This window comes from Rhea pennata, chromosome 1, assembly GCF_028389875.1.
Source record: "Rhea pennata isolate bPtePen1 chromosome 1, bPtePen1.pri, whole genome shotgun sequence".
Classification (NCBI taxonomy): Eukaryota; Metazoa; Chordata; class Aves; order Rheiformes; family Rheidae; genus Rhea; species Rhea pennata.
In genome coordinates, this window is record NC_084663.1 from 40,672,644 (window position 1) to 40,697,731 (window position 25,088).

Below are 25,088 nucleotides of genomic sequence, written 5' to 3' on the forward strand. Positions count from 1 at the left end.
TACCAGGAAATTTGCTCTGTGTAACCTTAATTCAGCCAAATAGTTAATTTCCTGCTCACTTGTATGTCTGAAGAGTTCTAGAGGAAACCTTAGGGGTCCTGGGAACTACAAAGTGTTGAGTCCAACGTCCTTCTGCAGCAAGCGGGGCCTCTGTAATAAAGGGTAGGATAATTGAGCACATGGATAAGTAGAGTATGTTGCTCATGATTTGACATGGCTTCTGCAAAGGGAAATTCTATTCCATGAATCAGCTGGAGTTCGGGGAGGTTGTCAGTAGACACTGGATTTTCAAAAAGTCTTTGACAAGGCATCTCTTAAAAGGCTTTTAACTGTCCTACTGGGAGTTTTAGAGCAACTAATGTTGCCACAGGACTGGGGCAAAGGTCCTCTTACAGGCTAGAAATCCACTGAGTAAATGGTACCAAACCCATATGGTTTATGACCTGTTTGTCTCCCCGTCTGCTTGCCCACAGGACACTTTCTTCAAAATGTAGTGGGCCTTTGCACACTCTTCCTTCAAATCTCTGTTCTCAAACCTTTTTCATAGCACAGAGCAAAGAGTATAAGGAGGGAAGTATTTATGTGCATTTAGCATCTCTGATTCATTAAAAAAGCAGGCTAGTATATATTAATTAGTAGCCCTCCAACCCCATATATTGATTCTCATCTTAAATCTTAGGAAAGAGTTGTACCTTTGTGGGTGACTGTATGTGGTCTAAACCTTGTTATAAACAATGAAGATGAAGTAATTGTAATAAATTATTATTGATAATAATAACTCTAATAATATGAATAAAATCAAGGGTAATTGAGATAAGAGGATAATGTAAATCACATTTTCCTTAGATAGAGAGAAACTGACCCTAATTTTGAATTACAGAGATACCAGCATAAAGACCCCCCCCAAAAAAATAAAAAATGTAGGCCTCCTTTTATTTTTCCATTGTATTTAAAAGAGAACTGGTGTTATTACATATTAATCAAGACTGATTTTGAACTAACTACTGTGCAATAGAGGAATGTTAATAAATCTCCTGCATTTCAATGTTTTTTAAAAGATGAGAATAAAAAGCAAAGTGGAAGGGTGGTCAGACATTTTAAAGAACGGAAAAGGGAGCTGTTGTTGCTTTTGCAACTTTTCTTGGTTCTCTCTTTTCATTGATGTTCAGAGTGCATATATAGTAACTGAACTATGCATATAAAGTAACTGATATGAACAGACAGAGACACGGTTGCATAATGTAAAATAACCTTGTTAATGTTTGTTCTTACTACGTGTGGAGGTTTTGTGGAAAATTGATGTATTTATTTAGAAATTCAATTACGAAATTTCTGTTAATAGTCTAATACTTCTCTCCGTACTATCTCATTCCTCATTTACATCCTGTGGTATTGTGGTGGTGTTTTCTATAGCACTGTGCTTCTTGGGTTTAGTTTTGATGTGACTAAAGGAATTGTTTCGAACTAAAGCTAAATAGCTTTCATTCCTGAGCCAGGAATAGGTGGACATTCATTGAAGAAAGGATATGTTGAGATCTGTGTAATTATTATTAGCGATAATTGGATTTACTTGAGTGTGTAGGTCAGCCTACATGATGCTGTCTCAGACTGCAAAGCCAGGCAGATGTTTTTGCACTGTTTGTACTGTTACATTTTCCAAGGTTTCTCCCAAAGTCATAAAATAAAATGAAATATCTTCAGAAGGATTCATGTCGCCTAACAAGGCATGTTCACTGTGTAGACTTGTGCAATTAATGGGTCCTCTAAGCAACCTGTATAATCAGTGGAGGTAAACAAGCACTTTTAGGGTGAAATTCATCTGGTCTATTTTAGTTGCGTTTTTTTGGATGAGATGAGTCAGGATGATCTAAAGTGCTTATTTCTCTCTCCATTGCCTTTAAAGGGAGTCTAGGCAGCTGGTTCAGCTGTACACGACTGAGTTAGCTTCAAATATGTATAATGTAGGCATCTGCATTTATTCAGATGAATTTCAACTTTATGGTTAAAAACAATAAATAAAAAACAAAAGGCAGAAGCAGAAGCAAAAAGAGGAAAGAAGTTGGTGCTTTAGGAAAAAAATGACAGCTTTTGGTGCGAAGGAAGATGAAAAAGATATGCTTTTTTAATGCCTTTTTTTTTTTTTGTCGGCCTTTTATCATCTCTTTACTGCCGCCCACTCAAGCTCATTTGCAGAATGGTAGAGTAGTTCACCTTTGCAAGAGTCAACTGTAGCTTATGGTATCTGTTCTGTATTGGTGACATTTTTCTCTCATGGCCACTTTTTGGAACACTGACAGAATTTTTGGTCCTTTAAAGAATAATGCTGAATGCATTATTACTTACAGCTCATCAGTGTCTCTTCATACATGGCCTCCTGACCTTGCTTTGTAGCTTCTGCATAATTCTGTATCCTGGTTTGCTGATCCTCATCACTCTACACATTGTCTTAGTCACTACAACTGCTTCACCAGTTAATTAATTAAAGTGCTTTTCTTTGCTCTCTGCTCTGTACAGAAAATTCTCTTTCAGCTAACAAATCCACTGCCCTCTCTTTAGGGGTCTCTCTTAGAAACCTGTCTTTTTTTTTTTTTTTTTTTTTTTTTTTCTTATATGAAATTATGACAGTACACTTACAGGATAAACTGAGATATGATTTATGTTATATGTCTGTACATATATAAAAGGATGATGTCACATCAGTTTTGTATTGTAACACTACAGAAATTCTTGAGAGCTTCCTAGTAGAACAGAACCCTTGTAAGAGTGGAGAATCAATGTCTGTAGGGCCTTTTTGAACAATGCAGTTGAATAAATCTCACCTAACTCTCGAAGTCTGCAGTGCAGATACTTACATCTGAGTTAGTCTTCCTAGGCTCTCTTTCTAGTGAATTAAAAGAAATAGGTGCTTTTATGGTGCAATTCATCTGATCTATTTTGATGTCTACTTTAAGATGAGACAAAGTGCACCTAGAAGTGACTACTTCTGTCCATTGACTGTAAAGGGAGTCTAGACAACTCAATCAATTCATAGAATCATAGAATTGGTAAGGTTGGAAGGGACCTCTGGAGATCATGTAGTCCAACCTCCCTGCTCAGCAGGGTCACCTAGAGCATGTTAGACAGGGTTGCATCCAGGCGGGCGTTGAAGATCTCCAGAGAAGGAGACTCCGCAACCTCTCTGGGCAACCTGTTCCAGTGCTCTGGCTCTCTCACAGGGAAGAAATTCCCCCTCACGTTCAGGTGGAACTTCCTGTGGTTCAATTTCTGCCCATTGCCTCTTGTCCTGTCACACGGGTCAACTGAAAAGAGTTTGTCCCCATCCCCTTGACACCCTCCCTTCAGGTACTTATACACATTGATAAGATCCCCCCTCAGTCTTCTCTTCCCCAGGCTGAAGAGGCCCAGCTCTCACAGCCGTTCCGCATAGGGCGGGTGCTCCAGCCCTCTGATCATCTTTGTAGCCCTACGCTGGATTCTCTCCAGTAGCTCCATGTGTGTCTTGTCCTGGGGGAGCCCAGAACTGGAGACAGTACACAAGATGAGGCCTCCCCAGGGCTAAGTAGAGGGGCAGGATCACCTCCCTCCACCTGCTGGCAACACTCTTCCCAAGGCGGCCCAGGAGACCATTGGCCTTCTTGGCCACAGGGGCACCTTGCTCGCTCATGGTCAATTTGTCATCCACCAGCACTTCCAGGTCCTTCTGTGCAGGGCTGCTCTCCAGCAGGTCATCCCCCAGCTTGTACTGGTGCCTAGGGTTATTTTTCCCTAGGTGCAGGGCTCTGCACTTGTCCTTGTTGAACCTCAGGAGGTTCCTCTCCGCCCAACTCTCCAGCCTGGCCAGGTCTCTCTGAATGGCAGTACAGCCCTCAGGTGTGTCAGCCTCTCCTCCCAGCTTGGTATCATCTGCAAACTTACTGAGGAGGCACTCTGTCCCCTCATCCAGGTCATTGATGAAGAAGTTGAACAGGATGGGACCCAGGACTGAGCCCTGGGGGATGCCACTAGCCACAGGCCTCCAGCTAGCCTCCACACCACTGATGATGACCCTCTGAGCTCTGCCTTTCAGCCAGTTCTCAATCCACCTCACTGTCCACTTGTCTAACCCACACCTCCAGAGCTTCTTTAAGAGGATGTTCTGGAAGACAGTGTCAAAAGCTTTGCTGAAGTGAAGGTACTCAATGTCCACTGCTTTTCCCTCATAGAAACTGTAGGTATCTACATTTAGTCTGATGTATCCCATCCTGTGTGTGACTGTCTAACTATACTATGTAGTTTGCAAGAGTCATGCTTTTGTAGTTTCATGTTAGATCAGCTTTTTCCTGTTAAAGACAATTCCATTTAGTACTTTCTTTTGTATCAGAAATGATTACAGAATGCATTTCCAAGAAGTTGCAAGTGAAAAAATTCATCAGTTGAAGAATTCAAATGTAGTAAAATTGAGTCATTTAATAAGTCAGAGAATTAAATTACCTTAGTTTAATTGTGGCCTGTATTGATGCCACAGGATCACAAAACATAGGACTAAATCTTTAAAAATCTCTTTCGTTTAACCTGGGATCAAGGTTGCAGTCATGTTGTTTTATGTTGCCAGGGAGAGAATTAGACTGAATGCGTTAACTGTGACTGCATTTTCTAGCTTTTCAAAGACAAATTGAGCACACACATAAAGGAATTTTGCTCCTAATTTTAATTATGGATGCTCTTTACCATGGTGTGGATGTGTAAGCAAGTTTCTTCAGGGCAAGAAAGATAGCAAATTTACAGTACTTCAGCCACTGTTAGCTAATTGGCTCACACATGGTTTTTTCCAAGAGCACTTTGCAGAAAAAGGAATGTGTGTATAGTTAATTTCCATGGAGTAGATAACAGGCTCTTGGTTCATGTTCTAGCTTCAATTCCTACAGCAGTGGAATCACAGTGCCAAGGCTGAGGAAGTTTGGAATTTGTCACAAGCTATTTGATGAGCATGCTGGGTGATCTGCAAATCATTTCACTATTATGAGCCTCAGTTTCCTTTTAGGTAATATGTGGGATACTGATATCAACCTCTTGCTGGTATCAACACACTTTGAGATTTGCTGGTGAAAAGTGCTTCACTGTAGCCAGACAGTGCTATTAATCATTGACTAAATGTCTAGTATATTTTTCTGAACAGTTTTTTTTCAAAATGGGACAAGTACTTTTCCTCAGATTTTATACTGTCAAGAACATAGATATGTTTTGTGAACAGGAAAAGATTGCTTTCCACTAGATCTGTTAAACTAATGTACTTCTCATCTTAGCAGGGTACTGAGTCATCCAGTGCTTGGAGGGAAACATTTAAATCATCAATAAAAGACCATTTTGCCCTCTAAGTGAGCTAGTTTCACTTCTCAAGACTGTACATGTCTTCTTCAGCTGGACAAAGGTTTGCAGAGAAGAAGTGGCCCTGAAAGTGAAGTGGGGGAGCATTTCCTGAACGCCTTGATAGCTGTGAGTCAGGACATTCAGGGAATGATGCTGACAGTTTCGAAGGGGTTTTCTCTGCAGTAGGACAAATTTGTGATTTTTGTTGTATGCAGGTTTAGGTCTAGGTCGGAGAAGTTTTCAGAGGGTATGGAAACGTGGGTCATCTGGACTCTGTCTGGTTCACTGCTTTCTAGATACAGTGAAAATGTTAGGATATTGGGCCATTCAGATAACCCCAAGGCTATGTATTCCATTCCTCTGTTTGAACTTACTCCACACAGCTTCTTTTCCTCCCAGGGCCTTCTATTTAGGGTCATCCTCCAAGATGCTCTATTTAGTAAGTGCCGCTTCCTTATGACAGTTGCTTTCTGCTACCTTTGCTTTCTAATCCTTCTCCCTGCAAACCTATTCCTCTTAATCTCTAATCAGAGCTACACTGTTTCCCGTTTTTCTCTTTCCTTCCAAAATATGAGAATGTATTGATTGCCTATGCTCTTCTTAGCAGAGTCACTATTCTCTGTTCTCTCTGCTATCAAGGTGCAAGAAAGATGAAATAAGTGGTATTCTCCCATTTCTTCCCCTCATGTTATGTATCCCTTTCTTCCCTCTACATCAAGGGCTGCATTTGCTTCCCATTTTCTCCTCCCTTCTCCCCAAGACTTTACTCCTCAGGCATCTCTCATTTTCTATTTTGCCCCTTTCCCTTCCCTCTCTGTTTCTTGTTTCTCATATTGTCCCCCAGCAGGTGAGTCATCCAGACAGGTAAACTGTGTGGAGAAGATAGCGAAGCTAGGACAAGCATATTGTTGTTCTGGAAGCTGTTAATAGGATTTATGAATTTCCTGAAAGTAATTAATTGGTAGAGAGTATTTCAAAAGTAGCTGTGAAAAGGAGTGGTCCTAAGAGGGTAGTCCTTACTTTGTGCATTAGATTCCTTATTCAGTCTTTATTTGCTTTTTTATTTTCTTTGCTGAATAAAGGTCAGCTATAGTTCTATTCAAGATGTGGCTAAATGTTAGCTATGAGAGCAATTTTGTAGTTATTTTATGTCTGTCTAAATCTTTCTGGTCTCTATATAGAAACAGAGTTTATAGGTAAGATCTTACGAAGGTATCTGCTTGCTTGCTTCTCCCGGAAATCAGTAGAGTAACATACACATATAAATATGTGTCAGTTGTGATTCTGCAAAAATGAGGAAACCCTGGAACACTAATGCGAATGGAAAAAAAGGATGTGCAAGGAGTGGAAACATGGATTTGCTGGTAGAGGTTTGGAACAGTAGCTTTTATATGTAGGTCTCATTTTGGCTATGCTTTGGTTTGGTTTTGGGTTGGCCTCATTACTTATGAGATCCTGAAATATTTTTAGCTATATATAGTCTATTTATATACTTAAACATCTCTAAGGACTTCAGTTGTTCTGTTCCTCTGGTAAAATGAAGGTAATAATGCTTCCTGACCTATGGTCTTGTCGTTTCAGATAATAACCTGTTTGGGCCAGAGATTATTTTCTATGCTTCTCTGTGTATACCAGAGATGTCTGGTCTCCCAGTAAGATTAGGTACCACCATAAAAAACATAGCATAGTGTTAGTAATGCAAACACCATCTTTTAGTTTATCCACTGTTCAATTCTTACAAGCAATTACATCTCCTGAATTCATTCCTTTTTTTTTTCTTTGCTTCAGTTATTTTGCTAATTGTATATTATTTGTTGTTACCACCTCTATGAAGAACTTGTCATGTTTTATTATGATTTACCAATGTTTTACTAATCAGTCTTTTTGATTATTTCATTATTCAAATTTTTGAAAATAGGCAATGTACAAAAATCAGTGGAGCGTGTGTTAAACAGGCTAAAAATTGGAGAACTGTTGACTCTCCAAACTAATTTGAACTTTAGTCTAGCAGGAAAAAGACATAATAAAATCTTGTTTTGAAAGCTGAAGCTAGAGAAATTCAAATTAGTAAAAGGTTGTACATTTTAACTATGAAAGCATCTAAAAAAGATGCTCTTGTATAAAGATAAACAAGGGTTTTTGCCTAAGTTACTGTTTGACCTCTATTAATGCAGGAAGTCGTATTACATTATTGTAATAGTCATTTTGGCTTTAGTACCTGTGAATTTTGGAATCTGTATTTTTTTTTTTCTAATTGAGCATTAGCCTGTATTGCTGTTGAAATCTAATATCCTGGTTTCTCATGTCCTTTGATTCACTCTTTTTAAATCAAAAATGTCCTGCCTCTACTACAATGATCAGTAGTACTAAGTATAATATTTGAGTAATGGGATTGGAAATCTAGGTTTCCTGAAATTGAACTGCGAGGTGAGATATTGTAGCCAAGTTATCAAATCAGATATGTGTGCTTGAAATAAAGCATCTGTGCAAAGGGAAAATACACAGCAATTGTGGTCCTACTGAGAGGGAGAGAAAAAACACAGGAGTGCCTTAAAGTAAGCTAGTCTGGCAAGTATATATCTGTTTCTTGGTGTGAGTACTGCAAATTAGAATCACCTGTGAAACAAGAGAAATTTTAAAATCTCTGTTCTGCTTGAAGGGACAAAGGATAAAAAAACAAGTAGAGAAAGTATATTACACAAGTACTTTCTGCTTTGCATGACAGTGTGAAAGATAAGCTGACTGTTAATATGTTGAATATTGATATGCATGTCTTATAAAATTCTTAAGAAAATGAGCCACTTCAAGATCATTAGATCTTGAGGGCTTTTGCAAAGGAATGTAATATCACTACATCCTGTTTTACAGTAGTATAATTAAAATAAAAATATTGTGAATAATCACTGTGGTAGAATTTATAGCCCTGCTTAGCATAGACATTATTTTTTGCCCTCATTTAAAACTCTGCATTACTGCTGAGTGCATAGAATGGCCAGCGGCAACCCACTGTGGAGCTGACGTATCTGTGCTTTGACAGTGGAGAGTATGTTTTATGACTTGCACCTTATTCAGTATATAATGCAAGGTATTAACAATATCAGTCTACTTACTGATCAGTTTTTCATATAGGAATTATGAGAATTATCTTCTCTCTCTTTTTTCTTCCAACACAGCTAAAGATTATATTAATCACTCACATATTAATAACTTTTACTTATCTAAAATTTATTTTTAAAGAAAATGTAAGTTTCTAAGATGATAATGTTGGATGGAATTACATACTGCAGATTGTTATTACTGTATAATATTGATACGTAAAACAAGTAACTTCTTTTTTTCTGTATTTTTTCCCACAGGGTGCAGCTTTAATTAGAATGTTGGCTAATTTTATGGGTCACTCCGTTTTTCAAATGGGCTTACAAGTAAGTGAGGACATTTCTGTCCTTGTGTAAGTGTGTATCCCTAATAATCTCTTTCTTTTGTTCTCTTATTGAAAAAAAAAAATGTTTACATGTATTTGTGGGAATGTTTCTTGACTTCAGGACCATCTGAGACACTAGCATGTCTCTGAAGCCGAATGTGATAGAAATTGCTGAGCAACGTAAAACACAAACATTGTGTCCATAAATGAAAGTTCCATCTATCGTTCTCAGTGATTGCACTTTAAGTGCCACGCAGTTTTATTTCCTTTTTGTGCACCTTGCAATGTAGAAGCCATTTTTAACCATGTGCAGCCTGTGTGAAAGGTCTAGCTGGGGAAAGAGATACTTCTTTTCAATTACATTTACCTGCAGATGTGAAAATAATAATAAATCTCAATCAACTAGAAAATACACAGCTCTAAAGCTAGTAAGGTTCCTCAGATAAATATTTTTACCTTCCCTTCACTCCTATTAAAATCCTTGAGCTTTATTTTACCTTTGATGAGCATGGAGGGCTCTCTGCCTTAATGATGTTTTGAAAGCTCATTTTGCCTTTTAAAAGAAATTTGAAGAGGTAACATTTCTGTAGGAAGAGAAAAAAGTTCAACATGCTGATTGCCAAGGCTGAGTTCTTTTCAGCAATAATTCAGGGCAAATGAATGTTTCGTAAACTATTGAAAAACAAACAAACCAAAGTATAAAAAACAATGTGACTCTCGATTCCATTGAAATCCGCTTGAGTAAATCATGTTACAGGCAGCTGTGATTGATGAATTATGTATGATGCAGTCTGCTACTTAGAAGTGTCCTTTAAACTAAATTGATGTTCACCTGAAATACAATTATGCTAAGATGGAAAGAGCAATCAATCTTATCTGTTCTTTGTAAGCTTTTCATTTTGAAATTTAAATAAACTACATCTGGGATCAGGTCATATTTTAACACAACAATTCTATCTCTACCCAAAATGAATTGGAAGATAAAATATAAAATGAAAGTTAAGGAAATATACTAGTTATGTCCTAGAAAGGTATGTTCAATGCAATAGTCAATGAAAGGAATCCTGATGGGGAAATACAACTTTTTGGAGAGCTAATGGGACATTCAAGTTTTTAAGGATAGCTTATTCATGGGACTCCATTGGCTCTTTTGGTTAGGTGTAACATCAAGTCAGATCAGTGACTTACTCTTCTTACCACTGAAATTTTCTTTCATGCAATCTTGTGTAAGTCAGAGATGAATTCCTCATCTCGTGCAAGTCAGTGAGACTTCCGTTGTTAGTCCAGCAAACTCCATATTTCAACCAGAAACTTTTGTGCAATACTTGTCGTAAGAGTTCTATAGCATTTTCTGCCTTCTTTATCCCACCAGTGTTTCTCATCCTTCTCCTTTAAATCACTCTGGACTCCTCTCTCTCCTTTGATGTTACTTTTTGTCCCCTGACATTTGGATCAGACAGCATTCTTCTCAGGCTGTTGGGGTGCCTTCTCTCAGTAGGGTTGCTCAGTGCTCTGCACTTTCTGTTTAGATGCTACCCTCACCCTGAGCTTAAACAGCTGTGAGCCATCATCACAGAGAGAGAGACTGTCTGTCTAGCTGCTAGATCATCTGAAGATGACTAGTTCTAGAAGAAAGCATGTTCCTAAAACAAGGTTACTTTTCTTCCAACCTTCAAATCTCTGCTCCAGTCCTTGGAGATAGTAGAACTTTTTGAAGAGTGCCAAGAATAGGTAAAATGAGATATTTTTCCATATTTTCATTCTTGTGTTGACTGGAATTTTAGAGAAGCATTCAGTGTGAGATGCACATTTTGAAGAAAAGATTTCACCTCAAACAATTACATTTTGGCCAAATGGCAAGTAACAACAGGGAGAGTTGTAGCAGAAGGCACTGCTAAACCTCAGTAGCAGGTGATGTTCCCAGTGCTGACTTTGAGAGCAAGGTTACAGTCAATATTCATTAAGAGGAAGTGATGCTGTCATTCAGTCAGCCTAAAAAATTTTCTTCCATGCTAAAGCTTCTTTCAAAAAGAAAAGGAATTAATAAACTTACAACTTTACTTAAGTTTTTTTTCTCAGAGCATTATCACTCTTTATGAAAATGTTACAATCAACTGTATTACATATAATGCATATGTAGTCACTTGATGGGCTTTCAGTGACCTTTGCCTCTTGTTCTGTTGCATGTGAAATTCAGTTACGATTATTTTCTCCTTCATTTTTATTATGAGAATTATTAAGAGGAAGAATTATAGGTATGCATTCTCAGATAACGTCAGTGGGCTGAGCGGCTATTTAAGAAAATGTTTTCTTGCTGAATAGAATTATACTGTTTTCTTGATATGAGCTTAGTAGCAACCTTGTCTCTGTTGCTATGAAGCAGCACAATGGAATTTACACAGCATGGGAAAGTACATATTTTATATGTGATTCTGCCATCCTTGTGCAATCAAAATTTCCATTAGCTGTTTAGAAGTCAATGGATATTTCCAGCACAAAGACTGCAAGATTGAACTCCTAGTTAATGCTTAATACATATAAGAAATTAAATAAATAAAGCTACTTTTGTTCAGCCCAGTGGAGGACATTCAGAAAAATGCTGAATCCCTACTGGATAAAACAGGCTGTCATTTGAACTGTCATTTGAACTCTCTCTGAATATATTCAATAGTCAATTAGGCAATCATACTTCCTTTGCTACATACAGAAGGCTCTAGGGAAGATTTGCAGGTGGGATTTCCACATTCAGGCCAATGAAAGCAATTTATGAAGGACATACCTCAAAACCATGTCTGAAGCCTGCTCAATGCCTTCACTTTATTTCCTGTACTATCCTGTGCTTACATACATCCTCTTGCAAGAGCTTATTGTTATATGTTGCATTTTGCATTTGATCAGTCTATAAATAAAAAGCCAAGATAATCTGAATAGCAGAGGCTGGAACCTTGCTGTCTTCATTCGCAGCTCCATGTCCTAAGTGAAAGGTTTCAGCATCAAATGTCGCTGTGTTGGCTGTCTTTCCAGCTTCAAGGTGTTTTGAATTTGTACCTGCAGCGTGAAGAATCTATTACAGTATTGTCTGGGAGGCAGAGATGGGGATTTAGGTCCCCCCCTGAGGCTTAGAAGGACCTTGGACAGATTTCCATCTACAGACAAATCTTTTAACTATCTTATTAGGACCAAACATAGACATAAAATTCAATAGTAATATTTGCTATATTTTCCTCTATTAAAACAATGTAGAATTCCCAGTGGATTGAATGATATATTGATTTTAAAAGTAAAAAAAAAAAAAAAAAAAAAAAAAACAAATAGCATTAGGTATATGCAGTAGAGTACAGACAACTGTAAATGAGAAAGTTTGATTTGGGGGCTACATTTTGCAGTATCAAATGCAGCTTTAGTCACTTTGTTTTATGAAGGTCTTCTACTCCAGGAATAAGCATTTGCCAGATTGACACAGAAAACGAATAATTTATAAGCAAAGTTGAAGCTTCACTGTTACAACTTTTCCTGCCTACTATTCATTGTTACTGTAAAAAGTTGCAGAATATTATGATCCAGAAACAGTGACATGCAAATCATGTTTTAAATAAGTTTTCTCAAGAGATTCCTAGTGACTTCCTCATACTAAGTAGCATGAAAACAGTGTTTCTTATTCTGAGGTTTCTGTTGAAAATTTATTGTAGAAAAGTACAGCAGAGATTTTTTTGCATGCTTAGCAATCCATGGACATAGTGCAAGTTAATGCACAAGAATGAGCAGCCAACCTGTCATAATTAGCAAGTGCCATCCAAATCTCTCTGGAAAAAAAAATCATAATTTTTTTCTGTGCATTAAAAATACATTTTTTGAGCAATATCTGTGTTCAGGTTCAAGTATATTATATAGAACCAAACAAAGCAGAACTAAAATGAATGCACAAATTCAGTCAAATACATGCAGTTCAATTTCAAGCAGTACTTTACCTCTGTAAGGTTTGATCTTAATTCAGTAGTTTATTGTCACTACCAAATAATACATCAAATACATTTTTCCTTAAAGAAGAGCTTAATATACTAGCAGATGTCTCACTGCAGAGCAGACACCATCAGACTCTGCTAGGCAATGACCAGTAACTCTGCAATTCTAACAGTTCCCTGTAGACTTCCAATGCAAATTGTTTTGCCACCTCCCTGCAATTTGCTGTTGCCATATTTCAAAATGGAACCTCCTTTCTCTTCAGATTGGTGGCTGATAGTGAAGCTGAATTTTATAAGGGAAATAAGACTCTGTATTTAATAATTCTGATTTTTAATAAGAGTTCCCAGCAAAGCTGGATGTATTTTAAAGTAGCATATATGACACTGCAGATTTGCCTGAGTACCAATTTTGAATCTATTTTATTTAAAAGTGTCCCATTCACATTGGATTTACTTAGTTGCAATTCAGAGAGATGTATCAATGGCAAAAATGAATATTTTGCTGTGTTTAGAGGTTTGATTCTTTCCTCACATTGGAATGAAAATGACAAGACCATGTTGATCTCATTTGATTTACTCTGATTTACAATACTGTTCTTTTTCCTTATGAACAAGAAGTGTGTAGAGTGAAGCAAGCAGTCCCACTGACTTAATGATTACTCTTTCTCTCCTTGTCCTTTCTCTTGCTAAGTTCTTTTGTAGAACAGGGCTCAGGTCCTATCTGCATCCTTTACCTGAGCGTTACACTTTCAACACCATAGATGAGATATTCAAAAACTCTCAACATTGCCATAATAATTCTCCCGCTGAAATCAATACTAAAAATACCATTGATCCATATAAAGCCAAAATAGCAGTATGGCTGATCTTATTATTGCCATGGTACGTGGGAATATTTTACGTTACAAAGGAAAAAGGACAATGCAAAATACTGTAATATTGCTAATATACAGATTGCTATTCAGCATCATTGGCTCTAGAGAAAATTAAGATTTATTTCCGTATGTGGTTCGAGTATCACTCTTCCTGATTACTAGTTACAGCTTGCTGTTTGCATATAATGTTTTAACTGCAGATAGGACATGTGAACAGTGAGTACTTTCCAATTGCTTATCATTGTGAGCATTTTAACACTTGTTTGTGAAAAAATACTAAATATACATTTTGAAAATAAAGGGCTAGATTTTTAGCCAGTGTACATTGATGGGATTCCACTGACTTCCATCACTAGGACCTTACGTTTTTACTGAAGTGCTGGTCCAAAGAGAAGGCAAAATGCTGCTGCAGTGAATATTTGTATGGTACATCTGAAGTATGTTGCATACCTCTCAGGCTATGTTTAATCTTTTCTTGCCTTTTTGTACTTCTGAATCTATAAGCTTACTAGGAAATTACTGGTATATTGGACATTTAAATGTCTGTCATGTGGTTGCCCTGTTGAATTATTGGGAGCATTGAAATTACTAGCTGTTAAGTGTTTTTAATTTAGTGCAACTGACTGTAAAAGTACAGACCTGGACAAAGTAGTAGCTGAGAAACTGTGATTGTAGAAAGAAAAGAAAGATGAGATAATTCTTTGGTTTCATTATTTAAAGAAAAAGACAAAAAAGATTTGGAGAAGATTAAAAAAAAAACCCAAAGCAGTCCTGTGTGCCAAGCCCACATTTCTTATAGGTACGCCACTTTCAAGAAGTAAGGAGACAGCTAGAATTACTGCAAATTTTTAAATATGTTAGCAAAATAAATTTCTATTTGGAAGAGATTCAACGGGTAACTCCACTGATATGTGTAGAATTATTAGAAATAAGGAGAAAAACCATAATTATCTGTAGCAGCTATATATTCCACACATTCAAAGTTTTGTAAAATGTTAATTCCAAGTTTTGTTTTTAATGCTAATCAAATGAAGTTTAGGCTGTATCTATACAGGGGCATAAGAAAGTTCATTCAAATTAACCAACAGTGTGAATTATAATTGGAATGTTTAAGCATATTATAGCCCCACGTGATCACACATTCAAAACTGAAGTTACCTTTATTTCATTTATTTTAATTTGTAACATTTTGCATGAAAGAAGACACTGAGTTTAGTCTGCCTCAGTTCTGAATAAGTGTCCATTCATAGTGTTTAATGTAGTTTAACTATAGAAACTGGTAACTTTAATTGTAGAAATTAATTTATTGATGAGGGATGGTACCATACAACTATTAGAATGAAAACAGCATTTCAGCATTTTCTTTAGAGAAATGCACTGACTTCAGAATATTTTTTTCTCTTCCTCAATTGTGATACATTGATCATCTTTCTCTTAACTGTCTTCCAGAAGTGTTTCTTTTGGTCATGTCTCTTCCACAGTACTCAGCGCACAGCTTCGTAAGATGCTGGCTTAAGAAGGTTTCCCTCTGTATTTTCCTCAGTGCAACCTCCATCTGCACATTGCCATCCAGTGCCCCTTCGCTGATACTAGCAGAAGACTTTGTAGTCTCTTGGGTAAATTGGATACAGGAAGAAAAGCACCATTGGTGCAGAATGATAATGTTACTTTCTATTTGGATCATTTCAAAGATCTAGTTTACAAAGTAGCCTCACAGATAGGGGAATTTGAACAAGGAGGAGCAGTGAATTGTGGTATTTAATCTGGCTGTACCACCAAAGTATTTTCAAATTATAGCTCAAAAATGATACAGGAACATGGTTGATGATATTCCTGTATATAAAATGTCTGGGACAGTTTCAGTCCTAGCTCATATCCTGGGCACTGTTTAAACTGCAGCTATGGCCATTTACTTGTTATGTGCCTGCCATTTCAGTATCGTTTTGATGCTGATTTTTTTGTTACTATAGGTGGAAATACTTTTGTTTATTAGTTTGATTCTCTTTGGCTTGGTGGCTAACCAGTAACTTCATTTTTTGTTGGAGGAATATTTTAATGTAATACTTGATTAAAATACAGGAAGGATATCAACATTTTTAATCCTTGGGTAGAACTCACTCATGAAAGTTAAAATATATTCCATAACTTCAGTGTAATCTGAGGACTGTCAGTTTCTGACAAGAGTGCCTGCAAACAGCTTTGGGCGCTCCTAGTTAAACTGATGTAAAAGTTGAAGAAGTTTTTTGGATTGCTGGGCCTGGAAGAACATTTTCCCGATTTCTCTTTGCTGGCTTTGCAGTATTGCAGTATTTGATAAGTGATCTGATCACGGCTGTTCTTTCAATTCGGTACCTCTGCAGCCTGACTCACTGGTAGAGATTAGTTCTGACACAGAGTTAACTGCTATCCACTTACTGAAATAAAGTTTACCATGAGCAAGCAGGTGAATTTACTGAGGTTTTTTTTGTACTCTGCTGCTTGTCTGACTGCCCTGTTACGAAGACGATCACTTCTCTTCCTTCAGACTCTTTCTCAAGGGTTAGTCTCTTGTACAATTTAAAAATATTACAAGCCCAGTTGATTATTCCAGCTCTTCAGTGGTCTTGACCTCCTCTCACAAGAATTTTTACTTATTTCCTTGCTGGTAATGCTTTACCGCTGTTTCTCTCTCCCTCTTGATTGTCACTCACTATCAAAAGCATTTTGAGAGCATCTTTCTCCCTCTGACTCTTGTCCAGGTTTTTTAATTGAATGCTAGTTGGTGTCAAGATAATACAAGATAGCAACTTTGATGCTGGCAGTGTGAAGGGAACGGGAAAAAAAGGTTGGCGTGTTATAATCAGCATCTATTAGACTGTATCCGGTGTGAAAGCTTAAGTATACAAATTTATGGGAGAATGAACCTGCTGGGTTTAATAGCTGGAGCCCTAGAGCCTGATTTCCACCTGATTTGAATGTTTTTATTGGCTGCTCTAAATCTCCAGTCAGACACAGCAGTCATATAAAACTGTTTGACATGAACATATTCTGGGCTGACGGGAGGAGGATATGAAGGACTAGGAATGAAAAAGACAAAAGAGTGAGGCAGAGGCAAGACTGCTGTTCCTGTGAGCTCTGAGAACTGAGAGGTATGCATCACAGGAACGTTGCCATCAGAGTTCGATGCTGAAATATTTTGCTACTTTTTTCTCCGTCGTCTTATGTAACAGAATTTCCCAGTTATCTTTAGCAGAGAAAGTGAAGTTATTAAACTGTTGATCAGATTTTGGTCTCAGCACCACTCGTGTAAGTTGGGAGCCATTCCTTCAGTCAAACAATCAACTCTTTACAGATAAACTAAGAAAGGAATTTCATCCTAGCACTGCTATTTCAGTTCCTAGTTATAGATTTGAAGTTTTCCTTCCAAGTAAGATACGTATTTGGAGACTTCCCCCCCCTTTACACTTTTTAACCTCCCTGCTTTTATCAGTCACTACCTTTTATCAGTTATGAATGTTATCACGTTTGGATGGCGGAATAGTTCATTTTTCAGAACCAATAGGCTCAATCCCTAGCAGTACTGAGAGAACTAAGATTGCAATGGGATAAAAGACTTCTTTATAAGTAATCTTCTTTTCTTAAAAAAGTCTAGTGCAATAAAGGGCCTGCAAGCTTAATCAATACAGTATTAGTAAAAACATCTTTCAAAATCTTTTAGAACTTTTTCACTGTGTATGCTCCTATTTCTACTACTGTTCAAGCTATCTGCTTCCATATTCAAGTAATAAAGTTCAAATAAAGTAATAAAGTTCAAATAAGTAATAAAGTTCAAATTCAAAGAATTAAGGCTTTTAATTTTCTTCAGAGATTGAGATTATTATTTGACAAAGCTTTATATTATAGTCTCTATCTGTGGGCATTTTTTTTTCAAGATCTTAGGGTTTTTTCATGCAATAATGGGCTTCATTTTCATGGCATGATGGATTTTAAATTTCTTTTCAGTATTTGCTATTAGACAGTATTGAAACAAATATCACGAAAACGCTTTACCTGATTACATTTTATTACTGATAGAGGTGAAAAGATCACTTTCTGTTATTCTTTTTGCCAAAGAGTGGCTTCCTGTTGTGATGCCAAGATGTTAGGAAGAATAATTACAGGAAGAGGCTTCCTGAAAACCTAAAACCATGTGATCATAATTTTTGTGTGTTTCATTAATTTTCATGTTGAGTAACACTTTGGCCCAGAGTCTGTGAGCTTTTTTCTTACTGTTCCCATGGCAAAAAACAAGCTTAAAGACAACATTACAATGAAGGAGAGAAAGAGGAAATTGTAGAAGAGCCCTCCTGAATCTTAGCCTGTTAAAAAGATTTTCATGCCATCTTTGCCTCTACTCCTAATGCTTATCACAGGGTTATAGCTGAAAGTTAGGGAAGTGGCTGAGGCATATCTCGATGCACCAGCATACTCCAGTTGATGGGACAACTTTTATGGGTGATAGACTTGTAACTTTATAATGGGAGACAGCCTTGCAGCCAGATGGTTCTAGGCAAACGTATTTATGAGAAAGCTGCTTTAAGTCACTTCAGCTCCTTTGGAGCTGAGCTGAGTGCAGCTTAAATCCAGACAGATGTGTTTTCCATGTCATCTCCTTTTGTGTTCTGCAGCTTATTTCTCTTTTCTCTTTGCTTTTGTTCTTTTCTGTTCAGTGTAAAACCAAAAGGGTGGCTGGTGTAATGACCTAGCAGAATAACAGTGAACAAGAACTTCTCTTCTGCCCCTTTGCAAGCTGCTTAGATTTAGATGTGGGTCTTCAGGAGGGAAAACGTATTATGTTCCTGCTTGTTCCATCCTTAGAACTGACAAATGGATTATGAATAGCTCTTTGGCTCCTGTTTTAATACTCCTTAGGTTGTATTTGATGCTGATATGAACAAGCCTTTCCTCCTTTTTTAAGTAGAGGACCAGCCCATGAAAAACAGTGCAAAATAGGCTACCTGAGTTGCAATATTGGTAACAAAATGTAGCTTAAGGAGGAGTGGTTAGGCCTATTGGTATCCTCAGCCTAAAAGCATGCTCTGATATGAGGGCATCTGTAATAGAGACGCGTAACAGCATGCATGGGCCTGGAGAGAGTGGAGTAGGGAACAATAGTTCCCTGTCTCTTCTAAAGTCAAAACTAAGGTGCAGCAGATGACACCAGTAGACTGACAGACGGTTGAAACAAATAAAGGCATCTTCACGCAATGGATCGCTGAAGTGTGGAGTGCTTTGCTGTAAGGGGTTGCAAAGGTTAAGCACTTAAATGAGTTCAGAAACCGACTGGCCAAATTCAGAGATAACTATTAAATACAAGATACTAACCTGCTCAGGATTCCTTGTGCCATGAAATGCCAGATGCTGGGAGAGTATAATGGAGAAGTATCATTGTATGTTTGCCCTGTTTTATGCTCTCTCAAGGAGTTTGTTAATGGTTACGTTGAAAACAGGATACTGGTATATGTGGACTTCTGATGGCACCTGGTACAGCAACGTTATGTTCTTGTGCCTGTATAAACTGCACTCAGATTTTGCATTGCAATATAGATTTACCACTGGAAGTGTGTTCTCATTCATACTGTCATTCAGGACTGCTTTTAGGGTAGCATATATGAGGTAACACTCCTCGCTTGAGGCTGTGTTTATGGTCTCAAAGCAGCTTTGAGATAATGAAAAAGTGTGATAGAATTGTATGGTACCATGACTGTACTTTTATGTTGTTTTTATCACTGTATTTTCTTATTTCCTTATAAATGCTATGTTTTTTTTTGTTTGTTTTCTGTCATATGATAAACATGCTAGATTGGAAAGTAATAAATTTTTAATTGTGAATGAAGAGCCACATTAAGCCTACCAACCTGTGTATTGGGAGATAAAAATCAAAATAAAAGAAGAGAGGCATTTCATCTCTTTGCAGTCTTTCTGAATTTAAAATGTAAAAGCCAAAATTGTTGTATAGTGGTAGACTGGTAAACAGGATTATTGCTTGTCTGGAGTAAATCCTTAAATTTTCCACTCTTTTTATTATGGTTCACAATGATTCTGAAAACAACTCTCAGAAGAACTTAATATGCATCATTTTCGAGGACCGCTTAGAATATGTATATGTATATTTGTTGTTATTTGTTACCTTGTCCTACTTTTGTTTGTCCGTATTTTAACTTCTTAATTTGCAATGCAACTTCTGTAGCTTTGAAAGCTATTGAATATTTCACTGTACCTCAGATGATTCTGTATTTTTAGACAAAATGGAAGCACAGTATAGTATAGGTGAAGCCTATTTAATGTTGTCTTTTATCTAAGTTATTTTCATGACATTGTTAAGACTAGGCACTGCAGTTAACGGAGTCACAGTTCTCATTTAGCCTTCCTAGCCTGTGATTAAATGGGAGTTGCTGCCTGTTGTACTATGAGTCGACTGAAAAAAAGCTAAATCTGTCGCAGGTGCTACAATTTGTATATCAGAAAATTTGCTTTCCAAATACTAATTATTCCCAAAGTATCCTACTTCACACAAAGCACAGATAACATACTCAGCAAATTTGTCCCAGATTTCAGTATTGTGCTGTAAATTAGAGTTTGTCTGCTACCATTGTGTAAAGTGAAGATGATGGAAATTCAAATACAGGGGAACTCATTGATTTACAACCTCTGATTTTTTTTTATTTAATTCTTCCAATCAAAATGCTGCAAATGTATGTTATTCAAATAGTTGTTGCTGAATTTCAGTTCCATAATTGAATGAGGGACGTAGGAAGGTAGGAATTTAATAGTCTTGTCTCACCAGATGACATCAAAAAGTAAGAGCATTTTGTGCCTGGAAGGTCCACACCTAACTGGGTGATACGCTTAAACTATTAATTTGGGAAGTTAATTTAATATGATGGTAGCTTATCAGGCATTATCTTTCTGCTTTCTGTACGAGAAGAATGAACACTCAGTCACTGAAATGGTAGCTGAATAAGTAAAAGCATTCATTTTATAACTCTCTCAGTCCTGAGTCATATATACAGTGACACTACGCATGTATGTACTTGTGCAAAAGCACAGAGACCTGTTCCAGTCACCCCATTTTCTTGTATGCATATTCCATTGCTTCCTGTAGAGGAGAGCCTTTCTGATAATCTGCTATGGCCTGAGTTGCCAGTATTACATATTTTGACATGTAAGCTGAATAGGTGTTTATGGTTCAGGCAATAGCAGGTTAATATATCTCAGTTAAATATTTTGTAACAAATATAGCTATCAAAGTAAGCGAATTTTTGACACTAGACACAGAATGACCTGTTACAATAGCGACTAGTACTAGGTATCAGAAGTATCTCCTTTCATTTTCAAGAATTATCTAGGAAACCTTTTTGAGATTACACAAATATTTTAAAAGCAGGCTCAAAATATTTAGCTTATTGAGTGCCTTACACAGAAAAGGAAGAACACTGAATGCTCTAAATGAAATTCCTAGCAACATTTTTTGCATTGTAGACTAGCTTAAGAAGCTGTTTATTTGCTCCCTTAGGATGAACATATTGTATATTTCTAGATTTCTGACAAATGCAAACGTTAATGTGATTTAACTTATAATACCAGTGAGTCACAGCTCTAGTTACTTGGCTTGTGTATAGTAATACTGATTTGTGTTTTTATTTTATTTCTGTAGGACTATTTAACCATTCACAAGTATAGCAATGCAGCCAGAAATGATCTCTGGAACACATTGTCAAAGGTAAAGTGCTTTAATCTGTTGTACTGAGGGAGATGCAGGATTTTTTACTGTGATATTTTTCTTGGTGAGGTCAGGGGTGAATAGTGCATATTGAAATCATAGGTCCTAGAGCAAATTTAAAAATTGATGCAAAGAAATTCCATTTGAGTTTAGAGAGTGACAATATTAAAGTATGTTTTCTTAGTATTTCTATTCTGTGCTATGTTAGAATATATTTCCTTGTTTGTACTATGTCACTACTCTGCAATAAAAGATATTTCATGGAATCTGCTGTCATTGACTTTAGTGGCAGCAGACTGAGGCCCAGAAGCTGTAAAGCGTGTGAAAGCGTTGTGCTGATGCATTTGCATCAGGTGCGTTTGTCATTGCATATGGAGTTACAATTTGTATGAAGGGCAAAACTGGTAAAGCTTTAAAGTTTGGTGTAAACAAGTAACTATTTACTGTAACACTTGGCATGCTGCAGAGAATCACAGTTGCTATGACTGTGGTCCCATTGCTATCACCAAGTCAGACTTGAGGTTCTAGTCCCAGGTCCAGGGGTGTGTAAGGACAGAGCTAATTTTCGTAAGAGAGCTAGAGAGCTAGTGTGCACACTCAGAGTACAAATCAATACAGGAGACACTCAAGGAGTCCAGGCATGAGTACAAACTCAAGCCATGAGCAAACATGGGAATCTAGTTTTAACCAATTAGATTTAGTTGACACCAAAGCTGGGGTTCAGCTGGAAGTTAAGGTACCTGCATTTATCTAGATGTGTAGATATTTCCCTATAAGCTAGTCATCTAAGCTCTGATTATTGTTAATGAGGGCTGGATTCGGTTGTCCATTAATAGGCAGCTAACATTTGCCTTAAGTTATACCACCTGGCTTCCAGTTGCCACTGCAGATAAGCACATGACTGCAGTAGCTCCACCAGTGGAGGATGTGGTAAATATTGTGGGACATCTCTGTTTACACTAGATGAACAGGAACAACTACAGTCCCATAAATCTATTCAATATCGTCAGCAGATCATTGAAAGCAATTCAGTTCACTAGCCACTAGGTGATTGCCTGAAGATTGACCTGAACCACTGGCTCTTGATAAGGAACTTGAGACAGTTGCTCAAATATAGGCAACTAGTGCCAGTGTAGGCACTATAGGATGACCAGGACATTCAGGTAGGGCTAGTGGATGTGACACAAGATTTGTGGGGAAATCTGTGCTTTCTGGAATGGCAGATCATGGTCAAATGACATTAGCCATCTATGTATGGGCAGCTGAACTGAGCCTTTGGTCTGTGCTGTTAATTAGAGCTTAGGCATGTGACATACATTGAGGCTCTTAAAAGTCTTAACTGGAAGTTGAATGCCACTGCAAAAATTTTTCTTGCTTCTTACGTGATGTCTTCCTCTGGTAAAGCATTTGAGACCGTTCTCAGTGATTACAGGTCAGAGAGATTAACATACTTTTCAGAGAACAGCAAAACCCACAGCATTGTATAAAGGCACAAGAATGAGACTATTCTGGGCTATAACCAACAAGGCTGTACCGTGTATTCAGATCTATTGGATGGTTCAGTCTGTCTTCCAGGCCTGCTTGGCAGCCAGAGGCATTTCCTTCACTGAAGAGGAAACAGTGTCTGTCATTCTCCTCATACTCAGTCTCTTCTCCCATTATGCAGTAGTATCTCTGAGTTGAAATGAATGCTATAATAATAGCATTTTTATTGAGACAGTGTATGAACTATGAACATATTAATCCTGCATAAGATATGAAAGGTGCATGAAGGAGGTGGGGATGTCCTTGTAAAAATGGCCTCACTCTGGACTTGATAGACAGTATTTTCAAATAAGTACATTTGATTTTCAGACCAGAGATACTCTGTACTTTTAGAAATCAGGCCCTTTGAATATGCCTTGTTCTAAGTACCCTACAACAATTAACAGTTCAAAATGTGTCCTTTCTTTAACCTTTGTTGGTCAAGAATGCCTTTTGGAAGCAGCAACCTCATATTTCTGTGGCTCTTGCAAACAACCTGTAAACCAGGTTGTTTCTTCTGTTATGCCAAAAATGCCTGAATCATATGGAAAATATGACTTTCTGATTGTGCTATATATTGTGCTTTATGATATATGAAGACTACTGGTGTGATTACATAGTGTGTGTAGATACTGATTGTAAAGATGTGTGTATGTGTGCACAGTGGTTATTTAAACCTCTAAAACTAATGATGATCTTCTGCAACAACAACAACAAAGTTTACAAATTGGATGGTGGTATTGTTTCAGCATATTAAAACTGTTCTTTTTTTTCTTGTAGGCTTTAAAAAAGGTTGGAAAATTCGTAAATATCCAAGAAGTAATGGATCAGTGGACATTGCAGATGGGTTATCCTGTTATTACTATCTTGGGAAATGAAACTACAGAGAATATCATAACAATTTCCCAAGAGCGTTTTGTATATGGCAGTGATGCTAAACCTGATCCTGACTTTGGAGACAACAGGTACTTACATTTCTCAATGAATATTCATTCAAGAAATTATAGTTAAGTGCTTCATATGTGTGATTTTATGTAGAAATCTCTGAACTTTGCCTGGAATCAAGAGCATGTGATAGTCCTTCCATTTGAATTTTATTAAAGATTAAGCTAGTTAATAGAGTTGAACAAAATCATTAGAATAATAGAACAGCAAGATAAAGCTTTTAATGTGCTTATTTGCATCTCTCTGGCTTTTATGCAGTCTTATGTTATGCATCTGTTTCCTCTCCTTTTGTTTTTGTCACACTCCATGAAGTAAGCTGGAACATGATTGAAGGATCTGGTGTGCATATATATGTATATATATATAAAGTAATTCCTCAGACCAGACCTTTCCATGCTCATATTTAAGTAGTAGACTGGCAGATGTGACCATGTATCAGATATATATTTGATTTAACCTGGGAAGCAGCCAAGAGCTGAGCTGGAGCCCTATACAAGGCAAGGTGCTTCAGTTTTAAAGCCAGTTAACTGGTCCCATAGAGACTGTTATAATGGCTGAAATCAACTCATATCTTTTACCCACCTCCTAGATTGTCTTCTTTATGCTCCCAGCTGACTCCACACACTTCCTTCATCCCAAAGACAAGTTAACATTGCTGGATGGTGCTTGGGAATCCTTATCTTGTTACATAAAGCTGCATATACACGTGTGTGTGTATATATATATGTGTGTGTATATATATATATATATATATATATAAATAAACAACTTTATTAGTTTTTTGATTGCTTAAAAGTGGCAAACTCACTCCACCATTTAACTGTTTAGTGTAAGCATTCCATCTGTAAAGCCTTCCATCTGTAAATATAGCTATATTAAGCCTTAAGCATTTTGGAGGCTCTCTTAGATAGATTTGTCAGTTACTCAGCATCTGTTTTAATAACTATGCTACTCTATAATTCATGAGTAAAGACTACTGTGTATGTAATATTTTGTCAGCTGGAATCTTAGGGGTGAGAATTAGACTCTTAATAATTTTATTTTCCTATGTTCAGAATTTAATCCATATCTTGAGATATGTGTCCTGCTCCACCAGAGCAAATTATGTTGAATTTCTTAGGAGATTTTATCTACAAACTTTATTGCAATTATAATTTCTAAAACATTGAAACAACCAGTGGAGCTCTACAGAGCATAGAAAAAGGTAACAGCTTTGGCCTGCTGAGAGTTTACTGTCTAAATAGACAATATAGTGTGTATTATGTGCATCTCCT

The 25,088-nt window shown here is 37.1% G+C and overlaps 1 protein-coding gene across 1 annotated transcript in view; it reads left to right on the forward strand.

Moving 5' to 3' along the window:
- TRHDE (thyrotropin releasing hormone degrading enzyme) overlaps positions 1–25,088 on the forward strand; it is a 214,615-nt gene that overhangs the window by 116,452 nt on the left and 73,075 nt on the right. Inside the window, exons 7-9 of the mRNA XM_062584629.1 lie at positions 8,703–8,768; positions 21,280–21,345; positions 23,650–23,834. Of these exons, the coding sequence (XP_062440613.1) occupies positions 8,703–8,768; positions 21,280–21,345; positions 23,650–23,834 (317 nt within the window). The remainder of the gene's footprint in view (positions 1–8,702; positions 8,769–21,279; positions 21,346–23,649; positions 23,835–25,088) is intronic.